General features: G+C 41.3%; 1 protein-coding gene across 1 annotated transcript; it reads left to right on the top strand.

The window, feature by feature from the left end:
- Positions 1 to 5332: 5332 nt before the first annotated feature.
- On the top strand, positions 5333 to 16308 carry ddx56 (DEAD (Asp-Glu-Ala-Asp) box helicase 56). Its single transcript, XM_084047473.1, has 14 exons — positions 5333 to 5425; positions 6834 to 6995; positions 7721 to 7875; positions 8581 to 8751; positions 8962 to 9052; positions 9936 to 10177; positions 10597 to 10734; positions 11107 to 11220; positions 11384 to 11478; positions 13074 to 13147; positions 13813 to 13902; positions 14150 to 14255; positions 14412 to 14503; positions 15297 to 16308. The coding sequence occupies exons 1-14, from the start codon at positions 5369 to 5371 to the stop codon at positions 15375 to 15377; spliced, it is 1668 nt and encodes a 555-aa protein (XP_083903599.1). The 5' UTR covers positions 5333 to 5368; the 3' UTR covers positions 15378 to 16308.
- The last annotated feature ends 1846 nt before the right edge of the window (positions 16309 to 18154 follow it).

Genomic DNA, 18154 nt, shown 5'->3' with positions numbered 1-18154 from the left:
CGTTGCTTTCCGGGTTCGCGAGGAGCTCCGAGCAATCTTCTACGGCAACCAGTTGGGATCCAGTTCCGATCTACCCACGTCCCATCTCCTCCATGACCTCCTTCGGTGGCTGTCGCAACGCTACATCAACGAGGACGACTTCCAGAGTGCGCTGGCCAGTCTGGAGCGCAGGGTTCAGCAGAAGATCAGCGAGCATATTGCATACTTCAAAACAGGATGTGCAGGGACCACCCTCATGAGGGAGGAGATGAAGCTGATCGTAAAGGACGTTCTGAGAGAGTTCTCTCAGGATCAGACCGGCATGGCAGACTATGCCCTGGAGTCTGCGGGCGGCAGCATCTTGGACAAACGTTGCTCTCAGACTTATTTGAAAAGGACGGCCCAGATCAGCGTGCTCGGTGTTCCTGTGTACATCCACAACTCACCTTGTACTGCTATCCAGCCTGACAGACTGCCAGGGAACTGCTGGCCATTCAAAGGCTCCAATGGTTACCTGGGGATCAAACTGAGCATGAAGATCATGCCCACGTTCTTCTCCCTGGAGCACATCCCCAAAGCCCTGGCTCCCGGTGCGACAATAGACAGCGCCCCCAGGGACTTCAACGTTTACGGTCTGGACCACGAGAGCCAGGAGGAGGGGACGCTCCTGGGCAGTTACACCTACGAGAAGGACGGAGAGCCCCTGCAGACCTACGCCGTGTCCGAGGAGAACGACCGAGCCTTCGAGTTCATACTGGTAGAGGTGCTGTCAAACTGGGGACACCCGGAGTACACGTGCATCTACCGCTTCAGAGTGCACGGCATGCCCAGCGAAGGTCCAGCAGCACGCAACATGGATTCGAGTTCTCAGTCGACTGATTCCAGTCGTTCAGATTCCACAGAGGCCAGCGTGTCTTATTGGCCAAATCTTGGCTTTCTCTGAAGCAAGAACCCCAATAACTCTCAGAGTTACAGACCACCCCTAAGGGTCTATTTAGAACCCCCTCAACACGTAGGGTCCCTGGACCTCACTTTGAGAACCACTGCTCCAAAGGATGATTTATACTCAGTTGAGTGCCGGTTTCATGCAAGAGAAATAGCCGATCTACAAGCCCATGTAGAGCTTATAATTCTGCATTTTTTTATGTGCAACCAGGTGCACAGCCAGGTATAAATTAGTGGCTGGTAAAGCCAAGCCATAGAAGGTTAGTTTTTAACCTTTTTAACTGGCTTTTTTCCTAATAAAGCAGTTCTTATTTTGTTTCTGTAAAGCAACTTTGAGTATAGAAAAGCGCTATATAAATTGTATGTATTATTAATATTATTAATACTAGATATTACATTTATTCTAAGATTAAAGAGTATATTTAAATTGGTCAAAATAGCAGAATACATGTTCAAGAAGCATCTTCCAAAAACCTTGGTGTGTCAGATATTGCATAAAAGCCAAAGGTAAAAGCCTAATTCCTTCAACTTCAAATGTGTAGAACAGCAATCATACCAACAATCATAATTTGACCCATTGTGCTAATTAATAAGGAAACATTGTTAGTGTGGGGGGCTCCTTTTTCACTCTGTTTCACATCTCACATGAGATTATTTTTTCTTTTCTTTCTTTAATTTTTTTGTGTTAATCTCTTTTTGCTGTGTGTGTTGGTTTGTTTGTTTGTTTAGCTTTTAACACAGTTGAGACAGAAATTGGGTTTTCCTTTTAGAAATAAATCTGGCTTCCCTTTCTTTACAAGCAAAATAATTGTTGTATCAGTTTTCCTCTTTGGATTACAGGGTCAAAGGTAACACTATTTACATTTTCCTTCATAATTCACAGACTACTTGAAATATACTAGTCATCTATAAGAAACATATATGTGCCCTAAGATTTTCACTACTAAGGAGTAAGGACAAGGCAATTGTAACGCTGTAAAAAATAAGTCAAATTAACACACTATCTCAAATAAAAGCACATCTCTAAGTAATATTTATTTTTTATAATTTAATATTCTTAAGAATGTTTTATATACAAATTTACAATTATTACATTTTTAAGTTGAATTATTTTACTTTCAAATTGATGTCTATTTTTTTTACTTAGGAATTTTGTGAAATATGTTAATTTTCTAACATAAAAGTATGTAATCCCAGACAATTCTGCATGCATTGTAACACAATGTTACAATTGACCCCGATCACTGCCCCGATCGGGCAGCCATGATGAAATCCCATATTCTAGCTAGACACACCTACATTACCATAGGCTGCTAACGTTAATTTGTGACCAATAACATAGAGACAAAATTAATCTAAGTTTACATTTGTTGTCATCTAAACTTTAGACAGCAGAAGGAAAAAATACTTCACATTCAAAAATGTACTTTTACGCCTCAAAATCTTGAGGTGTAAAAGAGTATAATTCTACTCTTCCATAGGCAGAGAGAGGACCCTACTGAGCATGTGCAGAAGTCTCATCCCTATAGCTTGTTTCTGATTAGAATTATTGAGTGTGTTACATTTGCCCTCTGTTACTTTTGACCCCGGTCTCCCCCTATTTATGGGTGGGCGGCCATGTCAATATACTCGAACTGCTGGATGCAGTTTATCACTCAGTTTTTTTATTCAGAGTGCACACCACTCACTGCCTAGCATTAGTTTTTATTTATGTATTAGATTTTATTTATTCATGTTATTTTAGAAAGACTCCCCTCTTATCTCTCAGCCATGCTTTGCTGGGAAGTTGGTAACCACTCACAAATACGCTTCCATCACATTTGAAACCGTTTCCGGAACCGGTTGATCACACTGTCAGAGCTGGTGTGTGGACTTCACGTCTGCTACAATACTGGTGGTTCTCAAACGTTTTAATTTCAAGGACCGCCATAACTCTGAGAGACACGGTGTACAAATGGAACCACATGGACCCGTAAGGGTCCATTTTGTTGGACACTTTATTGATTTTAACTGTACTTGTCTTTAGCTTTTTTAATTGTTTTATTTTTTTTATTCTCATTGTCAATTTGTACACTATTATCTATTTATCATTGCCATTTTAGAGTGTCTGCCCTGAGACTGGGCGGCTTGCTTACTTACTTACTTACTTACTACTTACATATTGTCATGTTAGTGCTGCTATATTCTAATTATTTTGTATAAAATGTGTTCTTCGTGCTCTCTCGTCTTATTTGTGTCTGCATTTATTGTTAAATAATGATGATAATGATGATGATGAAGTACCTCCATGCATTTATTTTTTACACGATTAATTTAAAATGGCAATGGGGGTCAGATTGGGCTGAAACATTGCTCTGACCTTGCACAAACGTGAAGTTTGTCGTCTGCATGCGTTTAACCCATCCTGTTAGGAGTAGTACCATTAATTACCATTAACCTAACCCGGGGAGCAGTTATTCTGGCATTTTGTCTGCTAATGCAATTTTGGGTGGGATGGCCGACTTTATAGGCTCTATGCACAGCAGCCATATTGGAAAGAAATTGGGCCTCTTACTTCCTTCACAGGTCTTACCAATGATTCTAATTAAGGTTGTGTTCCATTCTGGTCAAACAGAGTCAGGGTGCTGATATTGTGCATGTTGGCTCACTGGAAACACTCTGCTACACCAGTGGGTCTCAAAGTGTGGTCCAGGTACCCTCATGGTTCTTTGAGGGGGTTCCAAATGGCCCCTTACGGGAGTGTACAAATAGAACCAAGTGAGCCCTGTTTGGAGACTTTGCAAAAAACAGCAGACAAATTGTGCTGTGAGATCATTTGTTACCCTTCAGATCACGCGTCTCCGCTCGTCCGTTGAATTGGTGAAATTGAGAGCAGACAAGACTTAAAATTAAGTGTATTTATTAATTAAGCAGAAAGTTAAAAGTAATACAGATTGAATATAAAAAATGTACTTAACAGAGAATGCTCTGGGCTCCCAATAAACTTTCCTTAACAAACAACAAGTTATGTTCCCTCTAGTTCATGAAGTCTAGGGGATCTGTCTCTCCCTGGAGCTTATATCATATGCATATTATCATGAACAGTTTATCAGTAGAAGTCCCCATTGGTCCACCAGGTTCTCTTCCCAGGGTGTGTGAGTGGCCCCCCTAGATTTACAGGTTCGACCGATGACCTTGGGTCTCACAGGCCCTCGCGCCTGCGGAATGCAACACAACCTCCCTAACTAGTGGATGCAGATATCATTGTAAGCCTCCTCTTGTCTCAAAGTGTTGGCCCGGAACAGGGGAGTGAGTTTTTGTCTACTGGGAGATAGCACACAGAGTTCCACTGTGCGAGAAGATAATACTGTATAAGCATATTTATCACAATAACTCTACTTCTAAGAATATCAGACTAACAGAGCTAGTAAGGTAAGTAAGGAAGAGGCCCAATTTCTTTTCAATATGGCTGCTGTGCATAGAGCCTATTGTATAGCTCAGGGATATTTCAACACAACGTGCCTGGCCGGGTTTTTTTGCCTTTCAAATGTGTTTTTTTTTAAAACTACTAAATCATTAATAAATATGCGATTACAGGATACTAGTTTAGTCGAATACAGAGCCGTATTCTGAGGATTGACACTCAGAGTTACCAACCTTTTGCTGGGGACCTCCTGGAGGTGGTTTAAGTGGTATTATTATAGGTTAATCTACCCAGCAGCACATACAATAATTAAAACCAGCTGCAACATTAATTCATCATTACCAATTGACTATTATTTAGTCATGGTTAGAGCATTATTAATGATTGTGAAATGGGCAATTCTGCATAAGAGTAGCCACATTTATTATGTGTGCCAACTCTTTCTACATTATGGTAGCACTATAAAAGTAGTAAAGTCCCCAGGACTTTTTTGTGTTATCCTTTTAGCACCTAGCCCGAATGTATGACTGTACCAGGGCTGCCAACACTCCTGGATCCTGCAGGAGTCTCCTGGATTTTGACCATGTCCTCTTTGGTATCAAACTTTGGTATCAAACTCCCAAAATTCACCAGAACACAGGAAATTACATCTACTATGTTAAAAAGTTTCTGGGGGTGGACCCCCAGAACCCCCGCTTGGGGAGTGTTTTCATTTGTTTAGGCTACTAACATTGAGAACGGATGCACAGGTGATTGTTTCATGCAATCAATTCTCAACCTGTTTTTTTGGGGTGCCCCCTCAGACCCTCTTGTGTGTTGGCTAGTGAGGCGCGTCTTTGGGTCTTTAGGAGCTAGATCTGACAGAATGGGTTTCATTTGGAGCCAGTGTGACGTGACGTCGTCTGTACAGCTCCAATCAAAGCAAATGAGGACCCCTGGTGGATTCTGTTGGTACGACAACAGGTTTGGCTGTGTATGACGTGTAATTACAGCGACATTGTGCGACACACGTGTGTGTGTAGATGTAGAAGAAGTGTAAAGATGGCGAGCAGGAGGCTACAGTTCCATGAGATGAGTTTAGATGATCGTATTTTAAAGGTAATAAGAAGAGTTACTCCTTAACAGTGAACATTTCTGTTCATGTATCTAGTTTGTAACTCTGAGAGGTTACAATGTAACCAAGTGGACCCTTCTGGGTCCTTTTATTTACATTTGTATCCTAACCTGTGTAGCATGCTGTTACCTGGTATCAGGCTGGTGTTTGTTTTTAAAGCTGCAATCCGTAATGTATTTGAACGAATAACATTATTTTAACTAATTTATATGCTAGAGTATACTCATATAACTAGCACATCTGTATGTTAGTGTTAACATAACTAGTACATCTGTATGGTAGGATATAATTAATATAACTAGCACATCTGTATGGTATAGCAGTGGTTCTCAAACTTTTTCATGTCAAGGACCCCCATTGACACTTATTACCCCACGGACCCCCATTTGAAAAAATAAGCCAGGGACCCCCATAAGAGAAGGTTTTTACGGCTCTCTAGCAGTGATTCTCAGCCATTTTAATTTCAAGGACCAGCAGCTTAACATGCATTACACTACGGACCCCCATTTAATGGCATTTATACCACTGGTATAAAAAAAAAACTGGTGTAAAATCAATGTTAATTTAACTCTGAGAGTGTACAACGGGTCCATTTGGTTCCATTTGTACAATCTCAGAGTTACAGACCCATAAGGGTCCATTTGGTTCCTGTCCATCATTTAGCTGGGACCCCCTCAAGTACCCCTGGGGGTCCCCGGACCCCACTTTGAGAACCAATGTGGTAGAGTATGTTCATGTTAATATAACTAGCGCAAATAATTGCGATTACACGATAATAATTGTGACAGGCCTAATACATGATTTGAACATTTGTCATTTAAAAGTATTTCTATCTACAGTTGCTACAAATGACTACAACACCTGTGGATAGCCAGTCATTATGGCATAAACAAGAAGTTGAAGGGGTAAATTTAGGTCTGATAAAGATGTACTGTGTCCATTTAACACTGAGGTGCCCACACTGTTTAGGTGCCCACTCTTCCTGTATCCTCTTTAAGCATCCTGTTATTATTAACCAGCTGTTTGTAAATATGTTACACTTTGACATTTGACAGACAGGAGCTGAACTCCACTGACTCACCTCATGAGGAGTCCAAGAAAAAGAATATAGAAATGCAAATAAGTTCATAAATAGTACCAACATGTTATTTTGAAAACCTTATATTATAGGCTACATTTGGTCAGCCATTTTATTTATACCTGTCTGTCCTTTTGAGACGTAAAACCGTTTCTGTTTGGTCTACGCTACGTTACCTCAGTTGAATGAAGCGAAACCGCCAAATGGTGTCATGATTCTCCAAATCGACGATTCGATTTCAATTTTAAAAAGTCACGATCCGATTTTTTGAATGGTGTTAATTAATGTGCTGTTCTAATCATGACTTGTTGCAGGCTCTTGCAGACTTGGACTGGGCTCAGCCCACCCTGATCCAAGAGAAAGCCATTCCTCTGGCTCTAGAAGGGAAAGACCTGTTGGCCCGGGCCAGGACCGGTTCTGGTAAAACTGCTGCCTATGCTGTGCCTGTCATACAGCGCATCCTGGCCTCTAAACAGGTGAGGGACCAAACTGAGAATGATGTTAAGTCAGTAATAGTTGTTTTCAATAAAGTAGCAAAGTAAGCAAACCATTTATTGATGCATTACACAAATGTGACACGGTCTGATAGAATGTGCAACAAGTGGGCCAACATGAAAGCATGCAAATCATGGAAAGATATATTGTAAGAGCCATAATATGTTGATGTGTCAGGATATGCTGTATATACCTTATTTGTCTGATTTTGCTTTGATCATATGCCAAATTATATGCAGTAGTGTGTAATCTAATTTTAAGTGTTTTATGGTCATAAAATCATACCTTCCAACTTGCACACAAAAATATTTCTGTTACTCACAATAAAAAGCAGATTTATGTTGAGTGAATTGATATGAAGCTGAGTGCGTTCAAAACAAATTGGCGAGAAAGAGCATCAGTACTTGGTACTCAAAAATGTTTCCCAAGGTTTGTAGGTATGCAAAATACTTTGCAATACTTTGTCCTTAAACTAGTAACTGCTGTGAGAAGTGTGAGCTAACACAACTGTGCCAGGCTTCTTCTCAATTTATTTATTTGAGGTTTAACAACATTCAAATGTCAACTATTGTCAGATTTCAGTGTGTGACACATCATTTGAAAGTTAACCATAACTTACATGATGTGTAAAAAAGAGAAGTTGTGGTCGTCAGAACATCTTGTCTTTGTGTCTGTTTTCAGAATGTGTGAATGTTTTGTCTTTCAGAGAGTTAGTGGGCAGGACGTGAGGGCATTGATCCTGGTGCCCACCAAGGAGCTGGGTCAGCAGGTGCAGTCTATGATACGTCAGCTAACCGCCTACTGCGCCAGAGAGGTCCGAGTGGCCGACATCTCTGGCAAGGCTGATATATCTGCACAGAGGTCAGTACTAAGGGTGCAACAGCTAGTAGAACTATTAATCAATTTAATGGTGTACAGTATGCAAAACAAATTATACAAATTATTTAAATGTGCCTCTCGATTATTCAAAAAAGGAATCCATCGAATAATCGCTAAGAAAATAATCGATAGTTGCAGCCCTAGTCGGTACAGAAGTTAATAATACACACAATGTTTTGATGACACAATAAAACACAAAAAAAGTAGCACTAGCTTGTTTATGTTTGGCTTTGCACAGTAAAACCTTTCATGCAACTCTAGTCACATGAAACATGGTTGAAGCTGTGTGTGTGTGTGTGTGTGTGTGTGTGTGTTTGTGAATCCACTGTGGAATCAGTGCCGTTTAATCAGAGAGAACACATTATCATCCTATTTGTCACAGTTATCCATGTTGTTCAGATTGACCGATATAAAGATTAACCGCTTGAACCTTAGGCGTCCCTATTCTGGGGTCGAAGATCTACAAGCTCACAATCTGCTATTTTTTTTTGCTATTTTGGAACATGTTCAGCGACAATACCATGCCCAAAATAGAAATGCCAGGTTGAAAGTGTTAAAGTTAAAGGGAAGCCCTGGTTGCTTGAACTTTTATTGTCAACTATTCTTTTGTTTTATTCTGTGCTATCCAATAAGTAGACGTGCCTAAAACATGAGCTTAATGATGTTGCTTGTTGTTTTTTTGGCCAGGCCTATCTTGATGGAGAAGCCTGATGTGGTGGTGGGGACCCCGTCCCGTGTTCTGATGCACCTGAATGCCCAGAACCTGCTTCTGACCTCCTCTCTGGAGATCCTGGTCATAGACGAGGCTGACCTGCTCTTCTCCTTTGGCTTCGAGGCAGACCTCAAAAACCTGTTGTGGTGAGCGCGCACACACACACATACACACACACACACACACACACACACACACACACACACGCAAGTAAATACATATCAGTTTGGGGGTCCTTGACATGAAAAAGTTTAAGAACCACAGACATATAGTATACAGTAAATCCACTGTTCTTATTGTTGATGTAATATATAGTATACATTAAATCCACTGTTCTTATTGTTGATGTGATGCAGCCATCTGCCAAAGATCTACCAGTCCTTCCTGATGTCTGCCACACTGTCTGAGGATGTAGAGGCTCTGAAAGAACTGCTGCTGCACAACCCTGTAAGACACACACACACACACACACACACACACACACACACACACACACACACACACACACACACACACACACACACACACACACACACACAGTGTCATATCAGGGTCACTCTAGTCACAAGTCTAGACTTTCTCTCCATTTCTCTCCTTATAAATGTTTTATGTACACACAACCCTATAAGGTCACACACAAGCACACAACCCTGTAAGGTCAGGTTACACACAAACACGGAACTCTGTAAGGTCACACACAAACGCACAACAAGTGATAGTGGTTTGATGAATCTTCATGTACACAGTCAGTCATTCTACTGGTTTGTTGGGACATTGGGAGGATCTATGGAAGAAAGCATGTATGTCCAAACAGTTCACATAGGGACATAGGCCTTTTTTTATCGTCTTCTGTGGAAGTTAATACAAAAAAAGATAAAACAGTGTTGTAATAACTCTACATAGAAATACAAATGTCCCCAGTACAACATAACATCACGTTATCTGAGCAAAAACTAATTGTAAACACAGCATAACGATACAGAACAATCTGTTACAAGGCTAAGTGGTCATCACAGGTCATCCAGCTGTGTGATATCCTATCCACATTGGAGTTGGATTGGTTTTATGCAGTCTGAACAAGCAACTACTCACTGATAGCCTGGCACTGGAGGGAAGATTGCTCTGCCATTGAATATTTTCTTGTTGTTTGTAGCGCAAAACAATGGGAACTTTTTTTTCAAGCCATTTTGCAATAGGGGAAACAACAGCCAGGGGCTATGGCTTTTTGCGTGTCCTTGACATGGAACAATTTGGACACACCTGACACACACAATGAACCAACCAAGTTTTCTCTGAACATTTTGTGTGTGTGTGTGTGTGTTTTGTGCAGGTGATCCTGAAGCTCCAGGGCTCCCAGCTCCCAGACAGCGGTCAGCTGTCGCAGTACAGCATCCGGTGCGAGGAGGAGGACAAGTTCCTGATCATCTACACGCTGCTGAAGCTGCGCCTGGTGCAGGGCAAGACCCTGCTGTTTGTGGGGGCGGTGGAGCGCTGCTACCGGCTCAAGCTGTTCCTGGAACAGTTCAGCATCCCAGCGTGTGTGCTCAACTCAGAGCTGCCCGTCCAGTCCAGGTGTGTGGTAGACGCACCTTGATTATATTGAGCCAGTGGTTCACAAATGTTTTAGCTCGAGACCCAAAAGAGACATTTTACGTCTCCACCGGGACCCAAGCTAGTGAAAATGGCTGATCTACAAGCTCACAATGCGACGTGTTGTGAGCTTGTAGATCATCTATTTTCACTAGTTTGGGTCCCTTCTTAATTTCTTTTTTACATTTATGGAATTTCTTTGATTTAAAATTAAATTCAACATTTTTGGGAATTCTTTAAATTTCTGAAAAAACGGGGGGAAAATATTTACTACTATAAAAATTTGTCCCGACCCACTATTTGAGAACCGCAGATTTTTTAAATTAACCGTGTCTGATCATACTCCATAATGTTATTGAATTGTAGGGTGTCTGATCATACTCCATCATGTCCCCATGCAGGTGTCACATCATCACACAGTTCAACCAGGGCTTTTACGATTACATCATTGCCACAGACGAGCACGGATTGGCCGATCCCACAGCGACGACATCACAGACGACTGTGGGAAAGGGAAAGAAGAAAAAAAGTAAAGGAAAGTGAGTTGGGCCCATTTGTTTTTTAATTCATTTGTACACACGCCAGAGCCCATCCGCATACTTATATCTCTGTGCTACAGTACGTGCAGTGGAGCAAACTGATCATTTTAACCTGTAACATCTCGCATTTCATATCAATATTATGAAAAGTATCATTTGCTATAATTTGCCCAGAATCCGTACTTTGAGGATCACTGCCCTAAAGAATAATTTGGTCAGATAATCACATCCGATCATCAGCCTCGAACAGTGAACACACCCTGATTGTCGGGAGGGGAGTTCCTGAACCTGTAGTAGTGTGAGCCAGGCTTTAGTTAGATGGTTTGATTGATTTGAGATGTGTGTGTGTGTGTGTGTGTGTCTTTCTCATAGAGCCAAGGATAAGGAGTATGGAGTGTCCAGAGGAGTGGATTTCCAGAATGTTGCCAACGTTGTCAACTTTGACTTCCCCACATCTGTAGACTCATACATACATAGAGTTGGAAGGTACATGTCTAACCCTTCCCCACATCGAGTTGTATGTTACTGTACATAGACTTTGATAGTCTGACATTGATGTACAGTATGTATAAGGATTCACAGGTTGGATGAGGCGTTGCATTGCTCTTGAAATTGGACTACTGGTAATTTTAACTGTTTGTATTTCTAGAACGGCACGAGCAGACAATCCAGGTACAGCTCTGTCCCTCGTCTCGCACACGGAGCTCCCCCTGCTGACGGAAGTAGAGGCTGCCTTCACAGGAGGTAAACAAGCCGTATATCAGTGCTTCCCAAGCTGTGGGTCGGGACTTGGGACCCCCAACCAACATACAGTATAAGTGTATACAGGGCATCTGCACATTTCTAAAGTTACAATTTAAGGACTTTTCAAACCTTTTTAATACCTCAAAAAAGAAAAATAAGACCATTGCTGCATTAAAAAGGTAATCATATACTATAAAAGATTGTTGTCAAATATTACCTAAGAAAGAGGTGAAAATAGCAGATCTGCTGAGCATGTAGGCTATTTTCACAATATTTATCTGTGGAACCAAGTCAAACGAACTGTAATGCCTCAACTCCTACAATTTAATTCATTTGGGGGCAACAGGAGAATTATAACTGCAAACCACGCCTCTCCATTATTAAAGCTGCACTATGTAGCTTACTGTTATACCCCAGATTTGAACCCGGATCTTTTCTTTCTTTTTTTTTTACCACTGAGCTAATAGAGCCTGCCTGCTTGCTCGGGGGGAGAATTTTAATTTTAACCCTTGAGAAAAAGGATTGTGTCCAACCTAGTCACAGGATCTAAATGTCTCAAATGAAGCGCAGGGAGACCAAACACAACCACCCCAATTGTATACAGTTATATTGTATTAAAGGAGACATCCGGTCATTTTAAGTGTTATGTTTGATGTGTGTCAAATCACTTACCAACGTAGAAATGAAAATCGCGTTACTCCACAGATCCCCCTATCGACCCCCACCGTTGGCATTATAGGAGTCGCTAGGATAGCAGCAATTCGCCTATTTTAACAAATGTAAAGTCTGTTTTTTTCTCCTAGTACTCATTGTGGAGTCCCATGATAACGTAACAGGCGTTAAAACTCCCGACAAGCTAACGGCTAATAACAGAACGAGCTAACGCTGGGGCTGCTTATCTCTCTGCATGGCAGCCCCAGGTTGCCAGGTCGGGAGAGAAACCAGCAACCAGCATTAGCTCGTTCTGTTATTAGCCGTTAGCTTGTCGGGAGTTTTAGCGCCTGTTACATTATCATGGGACTCAACAATGAGTACTAGAAGCAAAAAAACAGACTTTACATTTGTTAAAATAGGCGAATTGCTGCTATCCTAGCGACTCCTATAATGCCAACGGTGGGGGTCGATAGGGGGATCTGTGGAGTAACGCGATTTTCATTTCTACATGTACGTTGGTAAGTGATTTGACACACATCAAACATAACACTTAAAATGACCGGATGTCTCCTTTAACATACTCTACCATACAGATTGGATAAAATATCCTTTTATTCACACAAAAGTACATGATACAGCTTCAACTGGAGTTAATGAAATTTGGATCAAACTGTAAAACTAAGCAATGCATGTCAAATACAAATCAGGATTCAGTCAGGGACTGCATTGCCTGCATTTCTGGTCTCAAAATAAGATGTTTCTTCAGATACACACTGACTGTCTTGGTGAAATAAGGGAACGTTTATGAACAACAGATCACCTCCATGTTTTCTCCATGTTAGTTCTATGTTCTCATGATTTTGTCACCTTATGTTTGGTCAGATAACACAGACTGTGTTAATTCCAGGTTATAATTATTTTTTCACCTTACATTTGGTCAGATAACGCAGATTGTGCCCTAAAGCCTTATGGGTTTAAAATGGAGGAGATCGAGAGCTTCAGGTACAGGTGCCGGGTAAGTTCCCTCATCATAATGTCACACCACGAAACAAGGAATCGTTCAAATATTTAAAAGCGTGTAAGTGATATTTTCTTGTTGCAAGTAAGACGCGCAAACGCTGGAAGCGAACGCAGCTCGAAATATGTTGCAGGTGTGTGCATTTTAATCAGAGCATTGTCTACATTCCTGCGTTCTTCATGGCCACACTGTAGTGCAGGCGTCTGTGTGTGTGTGTGTGTGTGTGTGTGTGTGTGTGTGTGAGAGAAACCCTGCTCGGCACTCTGGCGCACTCTGGAGGCTGCACACAGGCAGTGCACGCACACAGACAGACAGACAGACAGACAGACACACATACAAGCCGAGCAGGATTTCATAGTAAGCTCCACTTGGGCGGAGGCGCGCCTTCGGCGCGCCTCCTTCCGCGTTCGCAAAAATAAGTGTTAAATTAAAGCAATCAGTGTAGAGTGTTCAGTAACAGGGGTCTCCCCATCTCTCTGTATCTTTAGTAAACAAAATGCATTTGCAGATGGGGATACCGATAATATCTTCAAAACCCTTTAGGATCAGACCTGTTTAAATTGTTCTGTTAGGTAATAATTATGTTTAAATCGATCTGGTTAGATGCTCATTTTGTTTAAATTGACCTGGTAGGATAATAATTTTGTTTAAATTGTGTCTAGGATGCCATGCGCTCAGTGACGAAACAGGCAGTAAAGGAAGCCAGACTGAAAGAGATCAAACAGGAACTGCTCAACTCAGAGAAACTTAAGGTGAGTGCTGCATAATCTAATCTAATCTCTGACAAGACAAAATGGACTCAATCTATACATACACACACTTTTCACACTTGATGGTGTAGAACTGTATATCCTGTAAATTCACATGGATGTTGATTGACTGTGTTTTTATTGCTCTGAAAGTGATTCCAACGATATCATTCGCCACTGACGTTGTAGTTGTGATGTGGACTCCGACATCCACTGTTTTTCTGATTATTTTTTTTAACCTTTAATTCAGACATATTTTGAGGACAACCCCAGGGATCTGCAGCTTCTAAGGCACGATAAAGACCTGCACCCTGCCGTCATCAAACCCCACCTGAAGAATGTCCCAGACTACCTAGGTAAGACTTCTACAATATTTTTTATATCATACAACAGTGTAATTCAAGCTCACACCCACTGCTTGGATTACACTCGTTCAAATGTTAAGTGTTAAACCTTTGTGAGCAAAGTTGTTTGGTATCGTTAATGGTTTCCATTGATCCCCCCTCCTCTAGTTCCTAAATCCCTGAAGGGGATCATCAACCCTCTGACAGGCAGGAGGAAGAAGTGGCGAATGAGAGATGGTGTCGTTAAGCCCACATTCAAGGTGAGAGACACAAACTTTAGGAGTTGGGAAATGAAATGGTTGTCAGAGCAAATCAAAACCCACCTCTTCAATATGGCTTTCCCCAGCTAACTGCACCCCCCCTGTCTCACCATTCTACTGTTTTTATTGATTTTATTCCATAGTCTTAGCCTTTTCTTAGTGTTTTATTCTTTTCCTAATAAAGTAGATTTTCTTTTGTCCTTTTCTCCTCCCCCCATGTAAAGCGTCTTTGCGTACTTTGATATTATTATTATTATCATTAAAATAGCGGGCACCGTCTTTTACCAACGGTAATGGTTTTCATAATTCTTTCTGAGATCTTGACATTTCAAATGCACTGAATATTAACCACTTAAACCCTATATACTTAGTTTGACCGGGGTCCCCCAGGGCTCTATACTGTGTGCTCCTTTTTTCCCCTCTGCGCCACATCTCTTGGCCGAAATTTCGCCGATCTACAAGCTAACAACGCGTTGCGAGCTTATAGATGTGCTCTGTTTACAGAATGTTGGCTTCAGAATAGGGACACTAGGGCAGTGGTTCTCAAAGTGTGGTCCGGGGACCTTCAGGGTTCCTTGACGAGGTTCCAAATTGACCCTTACAGGTCTGTAACTCTGAGAGTGTACGAATGGAACCACATTCGGTCCTTGAAATTAAAACGTTTGTGAACCACTGACCTAGGATTCATGGGGTTAATTATTATCCAACAACTCATTTTCAGACGCTGCAGATTTGAAGATACTTGATGAATGAATTGGTTGGCATAATTTAATGTCTGTCTTTCTCTTTTCAGAACACACGAGGCAAGAATCCACTGAAGACCTTCAGTTACAGTGGAGGCAGGAGGAATGCTGGCAAACCTGGCAAGTCTTAGAGACAGCTGGACGTACAGTGTTATGTATTGTATGTACAGTTATGTACTATATGTACAGTGCTACGTACTGTGATGCTGTGTTCACACTGGCAAATACAAAGCTACAGGCTACCATTCATTTTCAATGGATGCCAGCGACATGAAGATACAAAGCGACACACAACGTTTGTAGCCGATACAAAATCTACAGAGCTACAATCCAAGTTGAGCTGGCTTCAACTGCAGCTACAGAAGCAACAAAAGTGTTGTTTAACCGTTTCCACTCACCTTCGTTCTCCACAAAGTTCTTGTTAATAATTATTTCTGTCCACTTTGTTAGTTCCATGTTCTTTTTAAACCCAGGCTTTATAGTTTCATTTATATCTTTCTTGCTCGTTGGACGCACGATTGATGGCGTCAACTAGCGCATTGAGCAACACTGCCACAGTGACTCGCCGACAGATACGCCGCGTCCCTTTGTATCTTTTTGTAGCCGTCAGTGTGAACACAGCATAAGTCACGGCTACTGCGATGCGAGAGTGTGGACTGGCCAACACCAACTCTGGATATCCGTAGTGACGTCATTCCAGGAGAAGGAAGTGGTCCTGTGTTGGCTCAATGCAGGCCATTATTATATGGATGATTATATGCACAACAACTTTCAACCACTTTCAACCTGGCATCACTATTTTAGCCGGTCTACAAGCCCACAACGTGTCGCATTGCGCCTCGTTGTGGGCTTGTAGATCGGCTATTGTCGCCGAGCGACATCATCATACGCCGAAGTTTAAAAGCACGGGAAGTGCTTTTGGGTTGGATGTCAACATTAAAGATCAATATAAGAAATAAAAACACAAATACGTTGTCATGTATATAGAGCATTTTGGTTCATATACTCGGCAAAAACATGCAAACAATTTGTACTTAATGCAATAAAATAACATGTTTAATTGTAAAAATGTGTCATGCCTGTGTATCGTTCGCAATATCCCTTGAAAATAGTTTTCAAGGTACCGATATTTCCATATCGGTGCATCCCTAAAGAAAAACTATATAATTTTGACCTTTTTATTAAAATGTTGAAGGGGGTTCCAAATGGACCCTTACAGGTCTGTAACAGGTCTGTAACTCTGAACGTGTGCAAATGTACCTTTGTACACTCTCAGAGGTTATGGTGGTCCTTTAAATTAAAACGTTTGAGAACCACCGGTATTGTAATTGTATAGCAGGCGTGAAGTCCACATACCAGCTCTGACAGTGTGATAAAATCGGTTCCAGAAACGGTTCCTAATGTGTCGGAAACTATTCCGGTTCCTCAATGGTGTATCCGTTTCCTCCGGTACCGGATCCCAACCCTACTGTCTACAATACATTCCCATGCTGGATGATGCACAAGCTTTCCTATATCATCTATGTACAGTATGGACACATGTTATATAGGCTTATGTGACATTGTGAAGAGGCCAAACTTGTTGCTTATGGCACATACAGTATACATCACTGTTTGTAAGCAGGAACTGAATCATCTTCACGGTACAGCCATATGCTAGACCAGTGGTTCAACGTGGGGTCCAGGGACCCCCAGGGGTCCTTTAGGGGGTTCCAAGGGGTCTACAGCTAAGTGATTGATAGGTAAGTTAATACAACTCATTTTATTATAGAATGTACAATATATAATGACTTGATTTGAATTTCACTTTTATCTCTACACCTACTACAGTACATAAGACCCAAATGATTGACCAAATCCTGTCTAACAATAAACGTGGTTATTGGAATCCCAGAGATCTAAACCAAAAAGTATGTATGTACATTATGGTCTGTGCCCTAATGCATCAAATTCGGGGGTGCTTGAAATTGAAAAGGTAATCGCGGTGCTAGACTACACATCTTGCATGGTGTAACAAAACCACAAACAGCTAACGTCAGTGGTTCTCAAAGTGGGGTCGAGGGGTCCTTGAGGGGGTTCCAGGGGGTCCTTAGCTAAATTAGTTAATATAGCATCAAAATCAGTTTAACCACTTTAACACTAGATACATCGGCTATCTGAAAATAGCACAAATCTTGTATGGGGATTTCTCTGGCACAAACTATTTTAAGATGGGTGTCTGTGCCCAAATGCATATTAATTTGTGGGTCCTTGACATGAAAACATTTGATGAGAACCAATGGTTTATATAACTTAAGCTACTGTTGTCTCATTCACATCACTTTGATATCACCTGCAGGAGACTTATTAATAGCCAAGACCACAACATTTACAGTCAAGACTTTATCTAATGTTAGATTAATAAACACTCTTGTGTATTAGTTGTGTGACATGACATCCAAATGGACCTGCTGACAAAATGAATGTGGTTTATCTCATTTTCTCCTGGTATCCTAAGTAATAATACCAATATTAGCCACTAGATGGCGACATAGGTGCATTCTGTAACTTTATGACAGCAACGATATATGATAGACCAAGGGTTCCCAAACCCAAAATAATCATATTTGAACTGGGGACCCCCCAAAATAATCATAATTCAACTGGGGACCCACCAAAATAATCATATTTGATCTGGGGACCCACCAAAATAATCATAATTCAACTGGGGACCCCCCAAAATAATCATATTTGAACTGGGGACCCCCCACCCTGACAAGTACTTGGAACTGTAGGCATTACATTTACCGTAGTTTGACTCGGTTCCACAGATAAACATTATGAAAATAGCAGATCTACACAATGGCTCGCAGTGTGAGGCGTGGTGAGCTTGTAGATCGGCTGTTTGCATAATGTTTGCCTCTTTCTT

This window comes from Gymnoscopelus microlampas (assembly GCF_963454915.1).
Source record: "Gymnoscopelus microlampas genome assembly, chromosome: 21".
NCBI classification, from domain to species: domain Eukaryota; kingdom Metazoa; phylum Chordata; class Actinopteri; order Myctophiformes; family Myctophidae; genus Gymnoscopelus; species Gymnoscopelus microlampas.
This window is presented reverse-complemented; position numbering and strand designations above follow the sequence as displayed.

Bases quoted from the DNA above. Each gene is read 5' to 3' on its own strand.
- ddx56 (XM_084047473.1), top strand. From the start codon at position 5,369: ATGGCGAGCAGGAGGCTACAGTTCCATGAGATGAGTTTAGATGATCGT. The intron at 11,479-13,073 runs GTAAACAAGCCG...ACATTTGGTCAG, and splicing joins AGAGGCTGCCTTCACAGGAG to ATAACGCAGATTGTGCCCTA. The intron at 13,148-13,812 runs GTAAGTTCCCTC...AATTGTGTCTAG, and splicing joins GCTTCAGGTACAGGTGCCGG to GATGCCATGCGCTCAGTGAC.